Here is a 21,676-nt window from a genome sequence, read left to right on the forward strand (position 1 = left end):
TGAATGAATCACCTTGGGGTTCTTGTTAAACTACAAATTCAGACTCAGCTGATCTGAGATGAGGCCTGAGATTCTGCATTCCCAACAAGTACCCAAATTCATGCCAATGCCAGTCTGAGGACCACTGTCTGGGTAGCAAGGCTTTAAGAACCACTCCTTTAGAAGTCCCCCCCTTTCAACTCTATTCTACATTATAACCATTAGGCTAATCTTACTATATTTGCTTTCATGATAGCACTCCACCAATCAAAAATTTAAATGGCTCAATTTTCTATAAATAAATCCAAAATTCTTGGCATTAGTATTTGTACTTAGTATGGCTTCTATCTTCATTTTAAGTCATCTGTCTTATCAAACCTCTGCAAAATACTTCAATCTGCATATGTTTGAGACCTAGAACAGTGCTTCTCAAACTACAACATGCAAACGAATAACCAGTAAAACTTGCTTAAAGCATTCCGGGAGTCTACCACCAGAGATTCTGATTTGGAATCTGGAGGTCTGTGGGGCACAAGAATTTGTATTTACAACAAGCTCCCAGGCGTTACTGATGCTACAAAATGTGCTGAGGGCCACATTTTGAGTAGCCTCCTCCAAATGCTTAAACTGAAATCTCATCCACTCAGATATTACTACTACCCATGAAATCTTCTGGGCTAAGTAAAATTTAAATGATGTCTCCTTCCCTTCAATGCCTATAACAGTTAATGCCTAAATAATTAATAGCTCTTAGCATCATAATGTTTTGGAGGCAATAATGAAATCATAACTTTGATTAAAAATTAGAAAACTGAGGCCCAGAAACAGGCAAAGTTACTCAGTTGCTGAGCTGAGACTACAATTTCTATATTCTTTTTACAGTTTTAAAACCCCAGGTGCTAAAAACACAATATAATTAAGTAAAACTCTTCAGTATGATTTGTGAATGATTTTCTTGGCTTTTCAATGAAGTGTGAAATACTCTGATAGCTGCCAGAGTGTCAAATAGCCCCTGTAGCTGTAAAAGGAAGTGTGACTTACCACCTTTGGTTTTCTAGTGACCTTTACTTGATCTAACAATAAGCAGCTACACTTAAAGCTTTGAATAAGCAAGTAGGACAAGGATGCATAGGAAATATCTAAAGATAATACTCATTTTAAAAAATGCTTTTCACAAAGAGCTGAAGCACTATCAAACACAACAATCACCTCTGTCACATCAACCATTTCTTGAATCACTATGACGGGTGAAGCACCAATATAAATAAAATGAGGCCTAATGACTAGGCTTGATCTAGGGAAGTCCACCAAGGGGAGGAAAAATCACTAAACTTTTAATTGGGCCTTGCTAATAGACCTAACCCATCATTCCTCTCCAAAGCACACCTCTATTCCAAAGTGGAAAAACAAAAACTCAGCAACCAAGAAAACAGTGTGTTTTTTATAGCATTACATTCTTGTAACGTTTATATTTTAATGGAGTTCCGTTTTTGTGCGCTGGGCATCCATTACATAGTATTTTTAAAGTTCTTTGTATACTTAAAGCATACAGGACTTGCTACATATTGATAATGTTATTTTACATATTTAAAATAAGCTTCTATAGTGTGGAGTCATCTTTGCTTTCCTCTCCCAATCTTTGCATAATGCAGGGGTCCACTGCAAACTAAGGCCTGTGAGCCAAATCTAGCCTGCTGCCTGTTCCTGTATAGCCCACAAACTAAAAACTATTTTTACATTTTAAAATGGTTGAAAAGAATCAAAAGATTATTTTGTGATATGTGAATATTATAAGAAATTCAAGTGGGAATGTCCATAAACAAAGTTCTATTGGAACACTGCCATGCTCACTTATACATTGTCTATGGCTGCTTTCAGGATACTGTGGCATAGTTGAGCAGTTGCCTAAAATATTTACTATCTGGGCTCTCACAGAAAAAAGTTTGCTTACCCTTGAAATAATTCTTTGAAATATGAAAAAATTAGAATTAAAGGGGCTTTAATTATAGTTTGCCTTAATAAATGTTCAACATATAAGCATTTCTAATTTTCAAACAATTGCAGCCCACTCCTCTTTGTGTTACTTTTATCTCATAAATAATTTTGAATGATAAATATTTGTGAAACTCCAAATTTTCCTACTCAAGGAAGTTCGGAAAAATACAAAGTGAGGATTTGATATAAGCACCTGTTGTTAGAAGGTGGCCAACAGAGATAAAAAGAAGGGGCTGGCCAAAAGAGGCAAGGAAGAGTTCCATTCTGCAAACGAGTGGCATAAGTTTGATGCAAAAACAAAACAAAACAAAAACAGTCCCAAGGTAAATCCAGGTATCAAGACTAGATATGGGGATGATGGTAACCTCATTAATAGGAATAAGGCAGTCAAGCGGAGGAGCTGGTGGGTAGAGAAGACTGAGTTCAGTTTTGGAAACACTGAATTTGAGAGACTGTTGGAATGTCCACTGTCAACTACGCAGCAATATAAGAAACTTCAGGGCTAGATATTCCATATATATATATGTATATGTATATACATATATAAAAAATGTATATATATGTATATACATATACATATATATATAAAATATTTAGCCACTGATACTGTCACACCTTCAAGTTCCCAAAAGAACTCTATGATTAAGATGTTTTTAATCCAGCCCTGCACCAATGGCTTCGCAATTCCACATCTCCAATTTATTAATCAAACACCATTTGTGAGGCAATTTCATGGGCCCCACTGGTGTTTCTCCATTTGAATGGTTGCTGAATATTTACCTATGCTTTGACAACCTCCATTGATGTCGAATGAGAGAAAAAAACCACAACCACCTTCTCTCCCCAGTACAAACTCACACTCAGCGTGGATAATCACAAAGCCTCCACAGGTTAACAGATGAAAAGAAATGAGCAGTCAACACAAACATCGAGCCCTCTTTGTGGTGTCAAGGCAGCAGGTGGGGGAGGGAGGAGGGAGGGGATGATCCCCCTCTCCTGGTTGAAGGCATCAGTGAAAAGTACAGGGAAGGGGCCAGCTGTGTCGAGAGGGAGGATGCTAAGGACCTGGTCATCTATGTGCATGTTCCCCAGAGTCACAGGTCAGGAGTCCTTAGCACATTGCTGCAGAGGGATCTTCCTTTGATGGCTCAGAACCAGCATGATCTCTTTTACATTAATTGTGTGTGTGTGTGTGTGTGTGTGCATTGTGTGTGTGTGCACGTGCGCATGTGTGTGTTTGAGGGTGAGGTTTTAAGACTAATCCACGGGATGAATTTTTTCATTCAAATAGAATGGTCTGTGGTGGACCCAAGATTATACAGCAGGAAGATAAAGGCATTTAACTCTGAACCCTATTACTGACTCTGCTCCCCACTCTCCTGCAAGAATTCCACCTTCTACTCATCTGACCCAGCCTCACGGGGGCTTGGCTGGGAAGCGTGGAGCGAGGGGGAGGGGAATGGGATCACACACCCTCAGCCAGCAACTGGTATGCCTGCACACAACAGTGCTCTAGACATACGTGTTGCATGAACGAATTTGTGACTTAGTCACTGACCTCTTCTCGTCACTTTTTAGCAACTTTCCCAAAGGGAGAGCAGAACCTTCTCATCCCGCTCTTCCCTTCTCCCCAGCATGGAAATGCCTTGGAATTTCTGCCCTTGCGTCAGGATAGAGGTGGGATGCTCAGAGGTGGGGACTCCTGGCTACCTGCCCCAGGCTGCTCTGGCCTTAGCTGGTCCTGGGGTGGAGGCCACCAGGGAACTGTGAATGCGAGGAGGTCAACTTCAGCTCCTCAAAACATGGCAGTCTTCTGTCCCCAAGAGACCTTCCCAATCTTTGGGACTGTTGGGCTGTGAACTGGTCAAGAGAGGTATATGGTCCAGCTCCTGACTCAAGACCCCTGCTTGAGCAGCTGGATGAGGAGGGACGGCAGATATGCCTAATGGAACCAGCCACAGAGGAAGCGCAAAGTGGCGTTTCACCCAGGAACACAGTCAAAGCTGCAGGCAGGCGGGTGAGCAGTGCGAGGCAGCTCACCAGGCATGGTTTCATTTCTTCTTGGCGATGCCTTCTGCTTTATCTTCAATACAATCAGGACAAGATGTATCCAGAAGTCACTCTACCACCTGGTACGTGGCACAGCATCACTTGAGGTCTATTACAATGCAGCTCAGTGCCCAGTTGAGCACCCCTGAGGCACCCCACAGGGCAGCATGCATCGGTTTCTGATGTCTGTTAGGGGAAGTCTGGCCCACATGGGCCCGAAGCCAGAATAGTCTGCAAGTGACAGTGCCCAGAGAACAGAGACAGGCAGGAAGCCCAGAGGTGAAAGTGGGATTAGGGAGAACAGCCACAGGAGGGCTCCTGCCAGCCCCTCGTGTTAGCACAAATACCTCAAACTCAGCACTCACAGTCCGTCTTTCCTCCTCTCCCTGGATTATTTCCTCAGCCTTGCCCCTCCTCCAGAACATCAGAAGAACTTTCTGCACTTGAGCTTGACTTGAGGGAAGGAGAGAATTTCGATTAGCAAAGAGGAGGACAGGTGAGGATGAGGTGATTAAAGGTGAAGGCCCCTGCCCTCTGCTCCTGAATCACCCCTCTCCTGGTGGAGGGAGTGGGTGGAAAGAGTGGGTTCTGGCCAGGAACCATTCACCAAATAGCTGGAAACATCTGCCCCGAGCAGGTCCACCTAGGGCTCTACAGAGGGTGCAGCGAGCGTGGTCTGGCTCCCCCAGTTTGTGCTACCCCAAGTGCCCGCTGGGGGAGGACAGGGCAGAGAATGCCATCTGGACACAGGCTCGCTCTCACCCCCTGGGTCTTCTCAGGTGACTGTCAGGTCAGAGAGGCGCCCTCTTCAGATAATACAGCTCAGGTGCAAGAGGCTTAGGTGGGTCTCCATGGCAACCACCAATCAGGACCTGGGCCGCCTCCAGGGTTCATCAGAGGAACTGTGGTTGCAGCCTCTGGGGACACACACACACACACACACACACACCACAAACACCAGTCCAGGGTGCATCCCTTTTCTGGCCTGTGTTTTTTTCTCTCAGCACAACTTCTGAGAGATAGAAAGAGAGCAAAAAGCATGAGGCAGCAGCCAGCAGCACAAGAGAAAAAGGAGGGAGGCGTTTAGATTCAGTCTTCCCTCTACCCTGTCCTCCTGTGGCTGACGAACTTCCTGCATTTCCCTGAAGAGATCCAGACACTCTCTTCTCCCAGACTAGGAAGCAGAAAGCAGGACCCCCGCGGGACCTTTCACCTGCACAGCACCGGACCTCAGAAATCCCTGGTCACGGAAGATCCCACATGCCGGGGAGCGGCTAGGCCCGTGCGCTGCGGCTGCTGAGCCTGTGCTCTAGAGCTGGCGAGCCACAACTACTGAAGCCCGTGCGCCTGGAGCCCATGCTCTGCAGGGGGAGAGGCCACCGCAGCAAGGGCCCCCCCTCACACGGCGTGCAGCAACTGGGGGGGTGGCCCCTGCTCACCACAACTAAAGAAAGCCCGCCTGCAGCAACGAAGACCCAATGCAGCCAAAAATAAATAAAATAAATTAAAAAAAAAAAAGACACTTTTATGTTATGTTCTGTGTGTTCTATGTGTGTATGTGTGTGTCCCTTTAGCTGACTATGGAACACAATTATTACAGAGAGAAGGGGAAGTTTTTAAACATTTCATTTATATGGTTCAAAATTATGAGCCATAGGAAAGTATGTGTTTAAATGCACATATGAAATTGTCTACTGTTGACTTTATCAGCTCTGTCCTTAAATAAACACACAGAGAGAAAAACATCTTCAACAACTAGAAAAGACGTATTTCCATAGATATGTCCTCAAGAGTTAAAAAAAAATAGCTTGGCCTTAACCATGGAGTAAAATAATCAATTTAACCTTAAAGGCTAGACACTGAAAATGGGATATATTTTACTGCAATCACAGATTATGAGAAAATTAGCACTAAAAGTGGTCTTTTGAGATAACTGTGATCGTTTCCTATTGGATGGTTGAGACTGATAATCTCAAAGAAGTTGAGTGATTCGCTCAAGGTCTTACAGACAGTCTCTGTGAGGACCAAGACTAGAAACCAGTGCCCTATATACCATACTATGATAGCTTAGCTTAATGAAAAAAATTAGTAAATATCTGATAATAGTCTTTTACTCAACCCAAACCCTTTATATCATGCTTGGTACCAATGAGCACTGTGAATGTTAGAAGACCTTATACAAACACTAAGACACTTGAGGACTAATTCTCTAAGAAGTACAGTTATATAGTAGGTTACGTATTTCAATGTATTTGTTTTACTCACTAGAACTAGAAAACATAAGGCCTCTGGAAATTAATGTACACTTCCTTGTGAAACTCTTCTGGTTTAATTAACAGTAAACATTATCAAAAGTCATTCAAGACCTAAGGCTGGGTATACAGTCAAGTATATATGAGATTTAAGATAGCTTTATATGGGTAAAATGATGTGCTAAAATCTGTTGATGACAACTAGAATATATGTAATGAAGGTATTTATAGGGCTCTATGTGAGGTGTTTTACATTAAGTCAAAGAGCTCTTCTGAACACAAAAAAATGAAAACAGTCATTAAATGGTGTGGTTTGTATAAAGTGATTTGCTGACAGATCAAACAGTTAAAACTTACACACACATTCACACCAAGCAAATCATCAGGCCTGTCAGTTCAGAATAAACCTGGTACTAATTTCCTTCACTGAGCAAAAAACAATGTTGGTAAAAGCACCACATTCAATTTTTAAAAATAATTTAATATCATGTCATTGCAAACATACTTCAAAATGAACAACCACTAAAGCAATGCTTATAGAGAATTTTTGGAAGCAAGATATTAAAGCAGCAGTTTAAGAGCATTATTATTACTATCAAGAATAAGATATTTTCTACTCTAACTCACTTGAGAAATATGATGCAGTCCCGTCAACAATGACGAGTCACTATAGGCAGTGATTCTTTCATAAGAGGTGGGCATAGAACAATATACAAAAAGACTTGTGTAAAAAGCCTCAGGAATTCTGCCAATAGCCTCCCTCCCCGCAAAATCCTAGAACATCCTTCCACCACACCGTGAATCAAAGTTAGAAAGCAAAGCTTAAAATTAGTTTCAAGTTAATGACTGTCACTAATTAACTAGTGGGCAAAGGTGGCACAAACCCAAGAGATGAAATGACAAAGATTCTAAAAGATTAATAAGTATCACAAACAACAGCAATAAACACAAGATAAGATCAGAAAGGTTCTAGAAGTGAAAATAACTGACACTTCAGATACACTAAAGAAATCATATAAATGGCCATAACCTTTTTTTTTTTTTTAAATTTATTTTTGGCTGCGTTGGGTCTTCGTCGCTGCGTGTGGGCTTTCTCTAGTTGTGGCGAGTGGGGGCTACTCTTTGTTGCAGTGCGTGGGCTTCTCATTGCAGTGGCTTCTCTTGTTGCGGAGCACAGGCTCTAGGTGCACGGGCTTCAGTAGTTGCAGCACATGGGCTCAGCAGTTGCTGCACGCGGGCCCTAGAGCACGCGGGCTTCAGTAGTTGCAGCACGCAGGCTCTAGGGTGCGTGGGCTTCAGTAGTTGCAGCACGCAGGCTCTAGGCTGTGCGGGCTTCAGCAGTTTTGGCGTGTGGGCTCAGTAGTTGTGGCTCGCGGGCTCTAGAGCGCAGGCTCAGTAGTTGTGGCACATGGGCTTAGTTGCTCTGCAGCATGTGGGATCTTCCTGGAGCAGAGATTGAACCCGTGTCCCCTGCATTGGCAGGCGGATTCTTAACCACTGCACCAGCAGGGAAGTCCCTAAATGGCCATAACCTTTTAACACGGGTAAGAAAATGAAGGACCTTCATGTTTTTTGGTATATTTATCAATTTAGAAGTATAAAGTTTATATAGATGAATAACATTAAGGAAATACTAAATTTTCAGATATGTATTTTAATCTGATTAATATATATTTAATCTGGATCATTGCTTTTCCAATAAAGTCCTACATTTTTGGTAAGTGGATACTCTGTGATTCAGTCTATAATTCTCCCCACTGAAACTTAAATACATCTATACAAAAGAACTTCTAAGAATTATGTATGGATTGACCTCTACATAGCTGAGTGAAACCTGTTCTTCTGTATGTAGAGTAGTGATGACAGTATAAAGAGTAATGATTTCTTAGCTTAGTTAAGATCCTACACTATATGGTTGATTTTATCTAAGCCTGTTGTTAAGATATTTATATATATATATGAAAAACATATGTGGAAAAACTCAATTACAATATAGTACTCAGGCACGTTAATGCAGACTACACAGAAAAAAACAGCACATTTTAATATAGATATGTTTTTAAAAGACCCCAATAAATGTATTCATTAATATTTATCAATTGCTTAGGGAACTGATCAATTCTAGATATAGCTAAAGGTCCCACTTGTCAAGATTTGCCATATGTATAAATTTTATAAATTGGCTTCTAAAAATAAGCAAAAACATATCTCTACTAAAACTATCACTCTCAATATGATAGAGTTTCTATGATGACTGTTATCTTCAGGAATGTTAGCAAATTTTCAATTGCTCCTAATTCCATTTTATTTCCAAGGATGAATGTTTATGGGTTTGTTTTCCCTAATACAAGGGCTCCTGATTCTTTTAGAACCACAAAAGGGCCCGAAATGACTAGCTAAATTAACTGTTAAGATAAGTAAAACAAAACTGATTATTACACATTACCAAGACACAGATTTTACCATGCAGAATATTAAAAAAAAAACCACCACCAAAGTTTTACCTCTACACAGGTTTTCATCCCTGAGGCAGCAGCATAGTGCAGGGGTGTGTTCTTTTTGTTATCAACGGCATCAATAGCTGCTCTCTCATATTCGCCTTGGTCAAGTTTTGCTCCTTTCCATCTTAAAATCATCTGCAGACAGTCTGCTCTTCTAAAATCATCTTCCATGGGGCGTGCTAAGCGAGGATGAAGGGCTCCTTCCGATATCATAATTTGAGGACCCATACATAACAAATGCATAGATGTTTCATTGTGCACATTCCGTTTATTTGGATTTCCATCTCTACCAAAAAGAAAGGTCCTAAAATGGTAAAGGAAAAGTATGAAAATCAGTTTTTTCCTACCTTGAAATAGTACACAGAAGATACATTTAAAAGGTAACCTCTACTTCTAAGCTGCTAATCCAATTTCTATTGAAGCACTGTTTCAAAATAGGTTGAATGACTAATTCTTAGTTATAAAAAACTCCATTCTAGAATAATAATACCAAAAAACTAAAGTTGAATATCTTTACAGTATTTGCTAATTAAAGAAAAAAAGGCATAGGAAGAAAAAAGAAAGGTAAGGAAAAGGAAAATGAAAGTGAAGTGAAGAAACAAGGAAGATGAGAAAAGGAAGGGGAGGAAGAAGGAAAGGAACCGAAAGGGCCACTTACAGACTAATTTCAATTAACATAAATGCCTTAGGTACATTATTAAACATACCACACCAAGTTTTTTCTTTATTGCTCTGCTCTATTTGATTTCTCTTGAGTACATATTTACTTAATAAGGATGGTGGCAATATAAGCGAAGCAAGCAATGCATAAGTCTGGGAGCTAGTGGGAACGTTAAATGTTAAATGTTAAATCTAGGAAAAATTTCTCTACCTAAGTCTTTGGCTAACCTTTGAAAGAATAAGGCACATATTACACGGTGTAACACTTTTTGAGGGGAGTAAGCTATGGTTAGTTCTGGGAGACCAAGATCTAATTCCAAGGTGGTAGCCCTTACCAATGATAGGTCTAGGTGAGCTGCCGCACCTACTGCCAAACCCAGATCTGAGAGTCGTGCCTAGCATTCGTGCCTAGCATCTACTACATCCTTGAACTAGGGTCAATAGATTAATATTTGAGCCAGTCAGTGGCCATAATAGGATACTGAAAAATGAGCTGGATAAAACCTACTATAATACAGTCAGCCTGTACTAAAAAACACAAATACACTATGAAATGGGCATACAGTCCCATATCTGAAGATGAGCCACATTTACTGCGGAGGGCTGGTATCATTTGCATTCCTATGTCCAAGTGCAGAAGAGCAATGGGAAGGAAGCAGAGCCAAACTCTTAAATCCTAGATTCATTTGAATTGTTTTTAGTTTAGTTTCATCTTAGAACAAGAAAAAACAAAAAACCCTGACCAAAAAGGAACTAGAATGGGCTTTTCAATTTTAATGAGTTAGCCAAGCTGGAAAGCTCTTATGAGAAAAAGGCTGAGTAAGCTGTCCTAAAGTAGTAGAAGGTCCCAGACAACTTTTAGAACAACTCTGGATATTTCCTGTTTTTATAATTCAAGATTCTACACAGCTCAGCAATATAGCCCTTCAAAACTAGCCTGAAAGTAAGATTTGAAGTCTCTGAAGCAGAAACAAATGAAATATTATTACTTATAATAACCATGTCAGTCCCTCATACCCCAACTTTTACCACTGGGGTAATGCAATCTAAGCCAGATCAGACATCATAGACATCAGACATCTGCACTGTGGGCGAATGTGACAGGCAGACTAATGTCCCCACCCCAAAGAGGTTTATGTCCTAATCCCTGGAACCTGTGAATATGTTACCTTACATGGTAAAAGGGACTTCGCAGATAAGATTAAGTTAAGGTTCTTGACATTGGGAAATTATCCTAGATTATCCAGGTGGGCCCAATGTAATCTTGAGTCCTTAGAAGAGAAAGACAGGAGGGTGAGAATCAGAGAGATATTGGAAAATGCTATGCTTCTGCCTTTAAAAATGGCAGAAGGGGTCACAAGCCAAGAAGTGCAGGCAGCTTTTGGAAACTGGAAAAGGTAAGGTAAGGGATTCTACCCAGGAGCCTGCAGAAGGAATACAGCTCTGCCAAAACCTTGAGTTTAATCCAGTGAAACCATTTCAGACTTCTGATCTCCAGAGCTTTAAGATAGTAAATTTGTGTTAAGTCACCAAGTTTGTGGTAATTTGTTACAGCAACAATAGGAAGTTAATACAGCAATTAGCTGCAAAAATAAGACTCTGGGAGGCTTGTATAGCAGACCTCCTCCCCTCTGGAGATGGGGGGAGGCGGGGAGAGAAGCAGGGGGTGGGGTTTGGGGGGGAGGAACCTATCGCTGAGTGAGAACAAATCGTCCTAAGGAAGATCCTGGGTTCTTATGGTTTGGAATGTAAAATATGTTTCTGGGCAGAAGATAAGACTAGCATCTCTGAGCCTTACAACTTAGGGAATGTCTCAATGGTCTCAGGTCTCATCCACTCTTTACACCTCATTCAAATGTAAACATGTATCTTCTGAGAGGTAAACCTCTCTGGAGTTCTCAGTCTCTACTCAGTCAAAGTTTAACTTCCAAGGCTTGTCTTTTAAGCCCAGGTCCCAAGTTCTAGTAAAATTTGCTCAGAAAACCCTAACTGTGCATATTTTCTCTACAGTCCTACATAGCCTTTATGGCCTTCTGACCCCTGCAGTACATTTGTAGGCTCTTCATTGCTTGCCCTGCTGTTTGGTTCCCCAAGACCTGACCTAGCCATCTAAACAAACCCAGCCCTACTTAGAAGCCTCTTTACACTAGGCTGCCTCCTCCAGTGGCATTTGGTCATTCCCTTCTTTGTCTTCCTATAATATCCTAATTATATAATTCATTACATTGTATCATAGCTACTTTCTTACATATCTTTTCCCTTCTCCCACTTGGTTTACAGCCTTCTAAGGCAGGGTCTATATCCTGTTCTTTCTTGAATCCCCAGTACAGTGTCAGACACAGAGCAGACTCTTGCTATAAACTGAATGAATATTACTTTTATTGGGAATATCTTAAGATAGAATTCTAGATCTCTCAAGCCAGCAGTGTAGCAGACTGGTAAAGAACATGGTATCTAGTACAGACTGCCAGACTCTAAACCCAGTTCTGTCACTTTTTAGCTATATGATCTTACACAAGTTACATAATAGCTAACATATATATTATATATACAATCAACATAAATATATACCTAATATACATAATATATATAACCAACTAATATATGGTTGATAGTCTTTGACCAAGTAAACCTACTGCTGGAATTTATCCTAAAGGAAATAACTTAAAGAATAAAAATCTATAGGAACAATGACATTCAATATACTGTTGTTTTGAATAGAAAAATCTGTAGTAACTTAAATGTCTGGTTATAGGAAAAATGGGAAACATAAATCATGGTCTTTCTATACAATAGAAAATTATAAATTATAAAGTCATTGAAAAGTCTATCTATGAACATTTATAGCTAAAACTAGAAGGGAACACGGAATAATTCTAACAGTTGTTTAAGGGAGGTAGGAATGTGAGTAGTTTTATTTATTTATATAACCATAACGTTGCTTCATAGTTTAAAAGAAAAAAAAAATATTTTCCCTAAGTCAACAACTGATGATAATATTCTCAATGATATTTCCCTGTATTTATAATGGTTGAATTATAGTGGATTATAATGAATAACCAAAATCTAAACAATACTCTAAAAATGTTTCAAGATTAAAACTTCTTCCAAGAGGCATTATTAACAATAAAAAAGATTTCATTTTCTTAAAAATTTAATTTAGAAATAAATTATTAAAATTAATTCAGAGTCTGTAAGATTCTGTACAACCACATTTATTTAGCCTTTCCTATCCCTATTTCCAATATATCATTTATTTTCTCTTTTAGTTTGTTCAGGAGAGAAACAAACCATGGAATTTAACACAAGGAATTATCACCATGGAATTTAATACAAGTTGGAAGGATGTAAGTTGATATGGAGAAATCTTTCTCTTTCAATCTCTCTCTCATTAAACAATTCTAGATCATCCCCAACAGAGGGAGGAGATAGTGTGATAATTTTGCAAATGTTCTTATACCCAATGTGCCAGACTCTGATTAATCAAACCAAACAAAGGTTATTATTCTAAAGTTAAAGTATTAAAATAGCTTCTTTATACATATTTATTCAGGAAAGATTCTCAAATTTATTAGACATAGTACCATACCTGCATAAATATTTTGTACTAAAACTGTAAAGCTAGATATTCTAATTTTATTGATTCATATTACTACTTTTTTATTATCTGTTTAATTTCAAAAGTAGAGTCTTCTTTAATTTACATGAATGAATAAACAGAAGTATAAATTTATAATTGATATTTAAGTTTTACATAGGTACCTTTCTATAACTATGCCAGTAATTATGAAGTATATTTTACTACTTGCATATAAGGTTAATTCTGGAACAAGGACAGGAGATAACTGGCAGGAAGATGGAGTAAGGAAAACATTAACTTGGAAAAAAAAAAGCCCTTTCATTTGACCCTAATAACCCATCCAGAAGCCATCTGTTTTTCTAGATTCTTTCACTGTTAATTATCAAACAGTCAGTTTATATCTCCTACCTATATTTCTTCTACATTTCATCTCCACTTCAGTATGACCCTATTCTGATCACTGTACTGAAACTGCACTCTTTCACATCACTAAGAATTTCCTAAGAGCTAAATTCTTATCACTGTCCTCAATTCTTGTTTTTAATCTGAAACTGCTAATAATTCATTTACATCCTGACCTCTGTATCACCTCGGTTTCCATAACTACACATCTTTTTAACAGACCTCTTAATTTTTTTCAGTACAATCTCTCTTTTACCCATGAAGATGGCTTCACTTTCCTATCCCCTTACTGGAAGCAAATTCACTTCCTGAATCTATTTACTTCTCCATACACATTCCCTCCTTTCAGAGAGCACATCTACTCTTAAAGTCACTTATCTTTCAATGGTTTCTATGAATACACTTTGTAAGCTGTAAACTTTTTATCAGAACCCAAATGATAGACAGTGGTAGCAGAATCATGGTTTCTCTCAAAGGGCTTCTACTATCACTTCTGTGATAATTCTTAATGCTCTTTCACCCTGTCTAATGTGACCTTTAGACCATATTCTAACTTCTCAGAGTCCCATTTCTCTTGCATATTTCATCATTATCTCATATTCAATTGAGCTCCCCCCAAAATAAGTCTTCTCTCTTAGGGTCTCAGTTTCTTGCCATAACACTCTTATCCCCCCAGTCACTTAACATACACATGCACTTTCAGTTGCTTTTAAAACTTTTCTTCCATGCAACATTATTTTTGAGTAGTCGTTGTTTGCCAGGTACTATTCTAGAAGTTAGACATATTGTTAAGAAAACAAATTAACTCCCTACCCTTATAGTGTCTGCATACAAGGGAGGTTAGGAGAGGAGAACTGCATTGAACCATTTAAAAGAATTTAATAACTCCTGAAATATGAGTCAAAAAAATAGATATCGATAACTGGAAACTATTTTAATTCTCAAAGTTTAGTATTAACATATGCTCTGATAAAGACATGCTCTAATAAAAATGTTATATTTTATTTACACCGAAAGACAGGCCCCATTTATTTCCAAGGAAGCACAAGAAGTTATCCTGTAAAATCTAAGGAATAAGCACTCTAATTCCCCATTTTATACATGACTTTCCTAAGAAGCGACAACTAATGAACTGTATATCCAAACTAGAACATGCTGACTCCAAAGTCTAAACAGTCTTTTCACTACATTAAGTAGTAACTATTCATGAATATAAATTTAGATTCCCATGAACTATTTATGAATATGGATTTAGTTTCCCATGAAAGAAACACTGTGATATGGTATAATGTAAACTAGGTTCAGAGAGATACAGATGAAAACTAGCTCTTAAACTGTAAACTACCCTTCTTTTACTGTATTATTCTGCCTAAGAAGAGGGGAAAGTTATGCCTACTGTTGCAGGTACCATAAAGCTAAAGGAAATGAGGATAAAATCAAGGCCTTATTGCAAATGGGTAATTTACTTTATGGGAACTAAAGTATTTTGTCTCTGGCTAGGTATATCCCTTTGTATACCCATATATGTTATGTGTCAGGAATCTAGGCAAGCTATACTGAAGGGTCTATACTGAAGGTAGCAGGCAGGTATGCCAGATTACATGAGGCAGCGTGAGAAAATAATGGCCATCAATTTGTTAGAAAGTTTAGCAAGGTTACATACGGTGAAATAACTGAAGCTATCTAAAACACAAATAGTTAAAACAGAGTTGGTATTTTACTTAATGATGATGTGTAAATGCTATTTATCCTTATTCTACATGACACAGTGTTAAGAAGAGTAATTTAATTCCAAAATCAACTAATCATTTAAAATAATAATGATTTGTGATTTTCTCTGTACTACCTAAATAAATTTTGAAAAACAAAAGATACACAGATTAAAGAAATGAGAGTTGCTTATTCTTAGTAAAGGAGAGCAATAAAGTAATTTCTGATTCTAGTATAGGATATTAAAGGCTTTAATAAAGAAATTACGAGCCACTGATCTCCAACAATTAAGAAAAAAGAAAACACCAGAGACAGGCTGTCTAAAGTCGTATTAAGCCCACAGACACCCCAAAACACAACACTTGACGCGGCCCTGCCCAACAGAGGGACAAGATCCAGCTCTGCCCACCAGAACACAGTCCCTCCCACCAGGAAGCCTACACAAGCCACTGGACCAACCTCGCCCACTGGGGGCAGACACCAGAAGCAAGAGGAACTACGACCCTGCAGCCTGACAAAAGGAGACAAAACACAGTAAGTTAGAAAAAATGAGAAGACAGAGAAATATGTTGCAGACAAAAGAGCAAGATAAAAAACCACAATCAAGTGAATGAAGAAGAAATAGGCAAGCTACCTGAAAAAGAATTCAGAGTAATGATAGAAATGATGATCTAAAATCTTGGAAATAGAATGGAAAAAATACAAGAAATGTTTAACAAGGACCTAGAAGAACTAGAGAACAAACAAACAGTGATGAACAACACAATAAATGAAATTTAAAATACACTAGAAGAAATCTACAGCAGAACAACTGAGGCGGAAGAACAGATAAGTGACCTGGAAGATAAAATAGTGGAAATAACTACTGCAGAGCAGAATAAAGAAAAAAGAATGAAAAGAATTGAAGACGGTCACAGGGACCTCTGGGACAACATTAAATGCACCAACATTTGAATTATAGGGGTCCCAGAAGAAGAAGAGAAAGAGAAAGGGTCTGAGAAAATATTTGAAGAGATTATAGTGGAAAACTTCCTTAACATTGGGAAGTAAATAGTCAATCAAGTCCATGAAGCGCAGAGAGTCCCGGACAGGATAAACCCAAGGAGAAACAAGACGAGACACGATTAACCAAGCTAACAAAAATTAAATACAAAGAAAAAATACTAAAAGCAGCAAGGGAAAAGCAACAAATAACATACAAGGGAATCCCCATAAGGTTATCAGCTGATCTTTCAGCAAAAACTCTGCAGGCAAGAAGGGGGTGGCAGGATATATTTAAAGTGATGAAAGGGAAAAACCTACAACCAAAATTACTCTACCCAGCAAGGTTCTCATTCAGATTTGATGGAGAAATCAAAAGCTTTACAGACAAGCAAAAGCTAAGAGAATTCACCACCACCAGACCAGCTTTGCAACAAACGCTAAAAGAACTTCTCTAGGTAGGAAACACAAGAGAAGAAAAAGACCTACAAAAACAAACCCAAAACAATTAAGAAAATGGTAATAGAAACATACATATCGATAATTACCTTACATGTAAACGGATTAAATGCGCCAATCAAAAGACACTGACTGGATAAATGGATACAAAAACAAGACCCACATATATGCTGTCTACAGGAGACCCACTTCAGACCTAGGGACACATACAGACTGAAAGTGAGGGGACAGAAAAAGATATTCCACGCAAATGGAAATCAAAAGAAAGATGGAGTAGCTATACTCGTATCAGACAAAATAGACTTTAAAATAAAGACTAACAAGAGATAAAGAAGGACACTACATAATGATTACGGGAACAATCCAAGAAGAAGATGTAACAATTGTAAATATTTATGCAACCAACATAGGAGCACCTCAATACACCAGGCAAACCCTAACAGGCATAAAAGGGGAAATCAACAGTAACACAATAATAGTGGGGGATTTTAACACTCCACGTACACCAAAGGATAGATCATCCAGAGAGAAAATTAATTAGGAAACACAAGCCTTAACGACACATTGGACCAGATAGACTTAATTGATATTTATAGGACATTCTATCCAAAAGTAGCAGAAATCACTATCTTCTCAAGTGCACAGAAAACATTCCACAGGATAGATCACATCTTGGGTCACAAATCAAGCCTCGGTAAATTTAAGAAAACTGAAACCATATCAAGCATCTTTTTCAACCACAACACTATGAGATTAGAAATCAATTATAGGGAAAAAACTGCTAAAAACACAAACACATGGAGGCTAAACAATATGATACTAAACAGCCAAGGGATCATTGAAGAAATCAAAGAGGGAATAAAAAAATACCTAGAAACAAATGACAATGAAAACACGACGATCCAAAACATGGGATGCAGCAAAAGCAGTTCTAAGGAGGAAGTTTATAGCAATACAATCCTACGTTAAGAAACAAGAAACATGTCAACTAAACAACCTAACCTTACACCTAAAGCAATTACAGAAAGAAGAACAAAAAAACCCCAAAGTTAGAAGAAGGAAAGAAATCATAAAGATCAGATAAGAAATAAATGAAAAAGAAATGAAGGAAACAATAGCAAAGATCAATAAAACTAAAAGCTGGTTCTTTGAGAAGATAAACAAAATTGATAAACCTTTAGCCAAAATCTTCAAGAAAAAAAGGGAGAACTCTAATCATTAGAATTAGAAATGAAAAAGAAGTAACAACTGACAACACAGAAATACAAAGGATCATAAGAGACTACTTCAAGCAACTATATGCCAATAAAATGGACAACCTCGAAGAAATGGACAAATTCTTAAAAAACTACAACCTTCCAAGACTGAACCAGGAAAAAATCGAAAATAGGAACAGACCAATCACAAGTACTGAAATTGAAAATGTGATTAAAAATCTTCCAACAAACAAAAGTCCAGGACCAGATGGCTTCACAGGCAAATTCTATCAAACATTTAGAGAAGAGCTAACACCTTTCCTTCTCAAATTCTTCCAAAAAAATTGCAGAGGGAGGAACACTCCCAAACTCATTCTACGAGGCCACCATCACCCTTATACCAAAACCAGACAAAGATATCACAAAAAAAGAAAATTACAGGACAATATCACTGATGAACATAGATGCAAAAATCCTCAACAAGATACTAGCAAACTGAATCCAGCAACACATTAGAAAAATCATACACCATGATCAAGTGGGATTTATCCCAGGGATGCAAGGATTCTTCAATATACTGAAATCAATCAATGTGATACACCATATTAACAAATTGAAGAATAAAAACCATATGATCATCTCAATAGATGCAGAAAAAGCTTTCAACAAAATTCAACATCCACTTATGATAAAAACTCTCCAGAAAGTGGGCATAGAGGGAACCTATCTCAACATAATAAAGGCCATATATGACAAACCCACAGCAAACATTACTCTCAATGGTAAAAAACTGAAAGCATTTCCTCTAAAATCAGCAACAAGACAAGGGTGCCCACTCTCACCACTATTATTCAACCTAGTATTGGAAGTCCTAGTCACAGCAATCAGAGAAGAAAAAGAAATAAGAGGAATCCAAATTGGCAAAGAAGAAGTAAAACTGTCACTGTTTGCAGATGACATGATACCATACATAGAAAATCCTGAAGATGCCACCAAAAAACTACTAGAGCTAATTAATGAATTTAGTAATGCTGCAGGATACAAAATTAATACACAGAAATCTCTTGTATTCCTATACACTAACAATGAAAGATCAGAAAAAGAAATTAAGGAAACAATCCCATTTACCATTGTAACAAAAAGAATAAAATACCTAGGAATAAACCTACTTAAGGAGGCAAAAGACCTGTACACAGGAAACTATAAGATAATGATGAAAGAAATCAAAGATGACACAAAGAGATGGAGAGATATATCATGTTCTTGAATGGAAGAATCAACATTGTGAAAATGACTATACACCCAAAGCAATCTACAGATTCAGTGCAATCCCCATCAAATTACCAATGGAATTTTTCATAGAAAAGAACAGGAAATTTTACAATTTGTATAGAAACACAAAAGACCTTGAATAGCAAAAGCAATCTTGAGGAAAAGAAATGGAGCTGGAAGAATCAGACTCCCTGACTTCAGATTATACTACAAAGCTACAATAATCAAGACAGTATGGTACTGGCACAAAAACAGAAATATAGATCAATGGTTCAGGATAGAAAGCCCAGAGATAAACCCACACACCTATGGTCACTTAATCTATGACAAAGAAGGCCAGTATATACAGTGGAGTGAAGACAGCCTCTTCAATAAGTGATGCTGGGAAAACTGGACAGCTACATGTAAAAGAATGAAATTAGAACACTCCCTAACACCATACACAAAAATAAACTCAAAATGGATTAAAGACGTAAATGAAAGGCCAGACACTATAAAACTCTTAGAGGAAAACATAGGCGGAACACTCTTTGACATAAATTGCATCAAGATCTTTTTTGATCCACCTCCTAGAATAATGAGAATAAAAACAAAAATAAAGAAATGGGACCTAATTAAACTTAAAAAGCTTTGCACAGCAAAGGAAAGCATAAACAACGCGAAAAGGCAACACTCAGAATGGAAGAATATATTTGCAAACAAAGCAACTGACAAAGGATTAATCTCCAAATATACAAACAGCTCATGCAGCTCAATATCAAAAAAAAACCCAATCAAAAAATGGGTGGAAGGGGGCTTCCCTGGTGGCGCAGTGGTTGGGAGTCTGCCTGCCAGTGCAGGGGACGCGGGTTCGAGCCCTGGTCTGGGAGGATCCCACATGCCGCGGAGCAACTAGGCCCGTGAGCCACAACTACTGGGCCTGCGCATCTTGAGCCTTGCTCCGCAACGGGAGAGGCTGTGACGGTGAGAGGCTCGCGCACCGCGATGAGGAGTGGCCCCCGCTTGCCGCGGCTGGAGAAAGCCCTCACACAGAGGCGAAGACCCAACACAGCCAAAAATAAAAAAATAAATAAATTAAAAAAAAAAAAAACGGAAAAAACTCAACTATATGAAAAAAAAAAAATGGGTGGAAGACCTAAATAGACATTTCTCCAAAGAAGACATACAGATGGCCAACAAACACAAGAAAAGATGCTCAACATCACTAATTATTTGAGAAATGCAAATCAAAACTACAATGAGGTATCAGCTCACACCGGTCAGAATGGCCATCATCAAAAAATCCACAAACAATAAATGCTGGAGAGGTTGTGGAAAAAAGGGAAGCCTCTTGCACTGTTGATGGGAATGTAAATTGATACAGTCACTATGAAGAACAGTAGGGAGATTCCTTAAAAAACTAAAAACAGAACTACCATATGACCCAGCAATCCCATTACAGGGCATAGACACATGCACCCCCAATGCTCACTGCAGCACTATTTACAATAGCCAGGACATGGAAGCAACCTAAATGTTCATCAACAGAGGAATGAATAACGAAAATGTGGTACATATATACAATGGAATATTACCCAGCCATAAAAAGGAACGAAACTGGGTCATTTGTAGAGACACGGATGGACCTAGAGATTCATACAGAGTGAAGCAGGTCAGAAAGAGAAAAACAAATATTGTGTATTAAAGCATATATGTGGAATCTGAAAAAATTGCTTTAGACAATCTTATATACAAAGCAGAAATAGAGACATAGACATAGAGAACAAACATATGGATACTAAAGGGATAAGGGGGGTTGGGATGAATTGGGAGACTGGGATTGACATATATACACTATTGATACTATGTATAAAATAGATAACTAATGAGAAACTACTATATAGCCCAGGGAACTCTATTCAGTGCTGTGTGGTACCTAAATGGAAGGAAATTCAAAAAAGAGAGGATATATGTATACGTATTGCTGATTCACTTTGCTGTACAGTAGAAACTAACAAAACACTGTAAAGCAACTATACTCCAATAAAAATTAAAAGAAAACACCAAACACTTTAGGCTGAAGTTGAAAGTTAAGTATAAAGGAAAAATGTAAGTGTAAAGTATATGGCTAAATCATGAAAACAGTAATTAAAAGAGCATATACAGTCACCTTTTCTTTAGGTCTTTAAATACTCATTCAATAGAATGATAACCAGAGGATGGAGACAGATATATTCCTTCTTAGAGGAACCAGGGATATTGATCAGATCAGCAATTTTTAAACGTTTTGGTAGTAGACTTTTACAACTTTTACAACTTTAAAAATTACTGAAGATTCCTATTGGGAGATTGGGAATAACATACACACTACTATATATAAAATGGATAACTAATAAGGACCTACTGTATATTACAGGGAACTCTACTCAATACTCTGTAATGTGAAAAGAATCTAATAAAGAGTGGATATATGTGCACGTATAACTGATTCACTTTGCTGTACAGCAGAAACACAACATTGTAAATCAACTATACTCCAATAAAAATTTAAAAATGAAAAGATTCCTAAGAACCTTTGTTTATGTGAGTTATATAGATATTCATATTAAAAATTAAAATATTTAAAAACATTCATTAATTAAAAAAATAAACTCATTACAT

At 38.0% G+C, this 21,676-nt stretch overlaps 1 protein-coding gene across 7 annotated transcripts in view; it reads right to left on the reverse strand.

The window, feature by feature from the left end:
• Nucleotides 1–21,676, reverse strand: part of ANKIB1 (ankyrin repeat and IBR domain containing 1) — a 138,086-nt gene that overhangs the window by 60,204 nt on the left and 56,206 nt on the right. For 6 of the 7 annotated variants that reach the window (XM_082398225.1, XM_082398224.1, XM_082398223.1 and 3 more), the window contains one exon: nt 8,780–9,080. In XM_082398225.1, coding sequence (XP_082254351.1) covers nt 8,780–9,019 — 240 coding nt within the window. In that variant the 5' untranslated portion in view covers nt 9,020–9,080. Of the gene's footprint in view, nt 1–8,779; nt 9,081–21,676 lie in introns of those variants that run through there. The other variant, XM_082398226.1, reaches the window with a different exon arrangement.

This window comes from Balaenoptera borealis, assembly GCF_965194805.1.
Source record: "Balaenoptera borealis genome assembly, chromosome: 7".
NCBI lineage: Eukaryota > Metazoa > Chordata > Mammalia > Artiodactyla > Balaenopteridae > Balaenoptera > Balaenoptera borealis.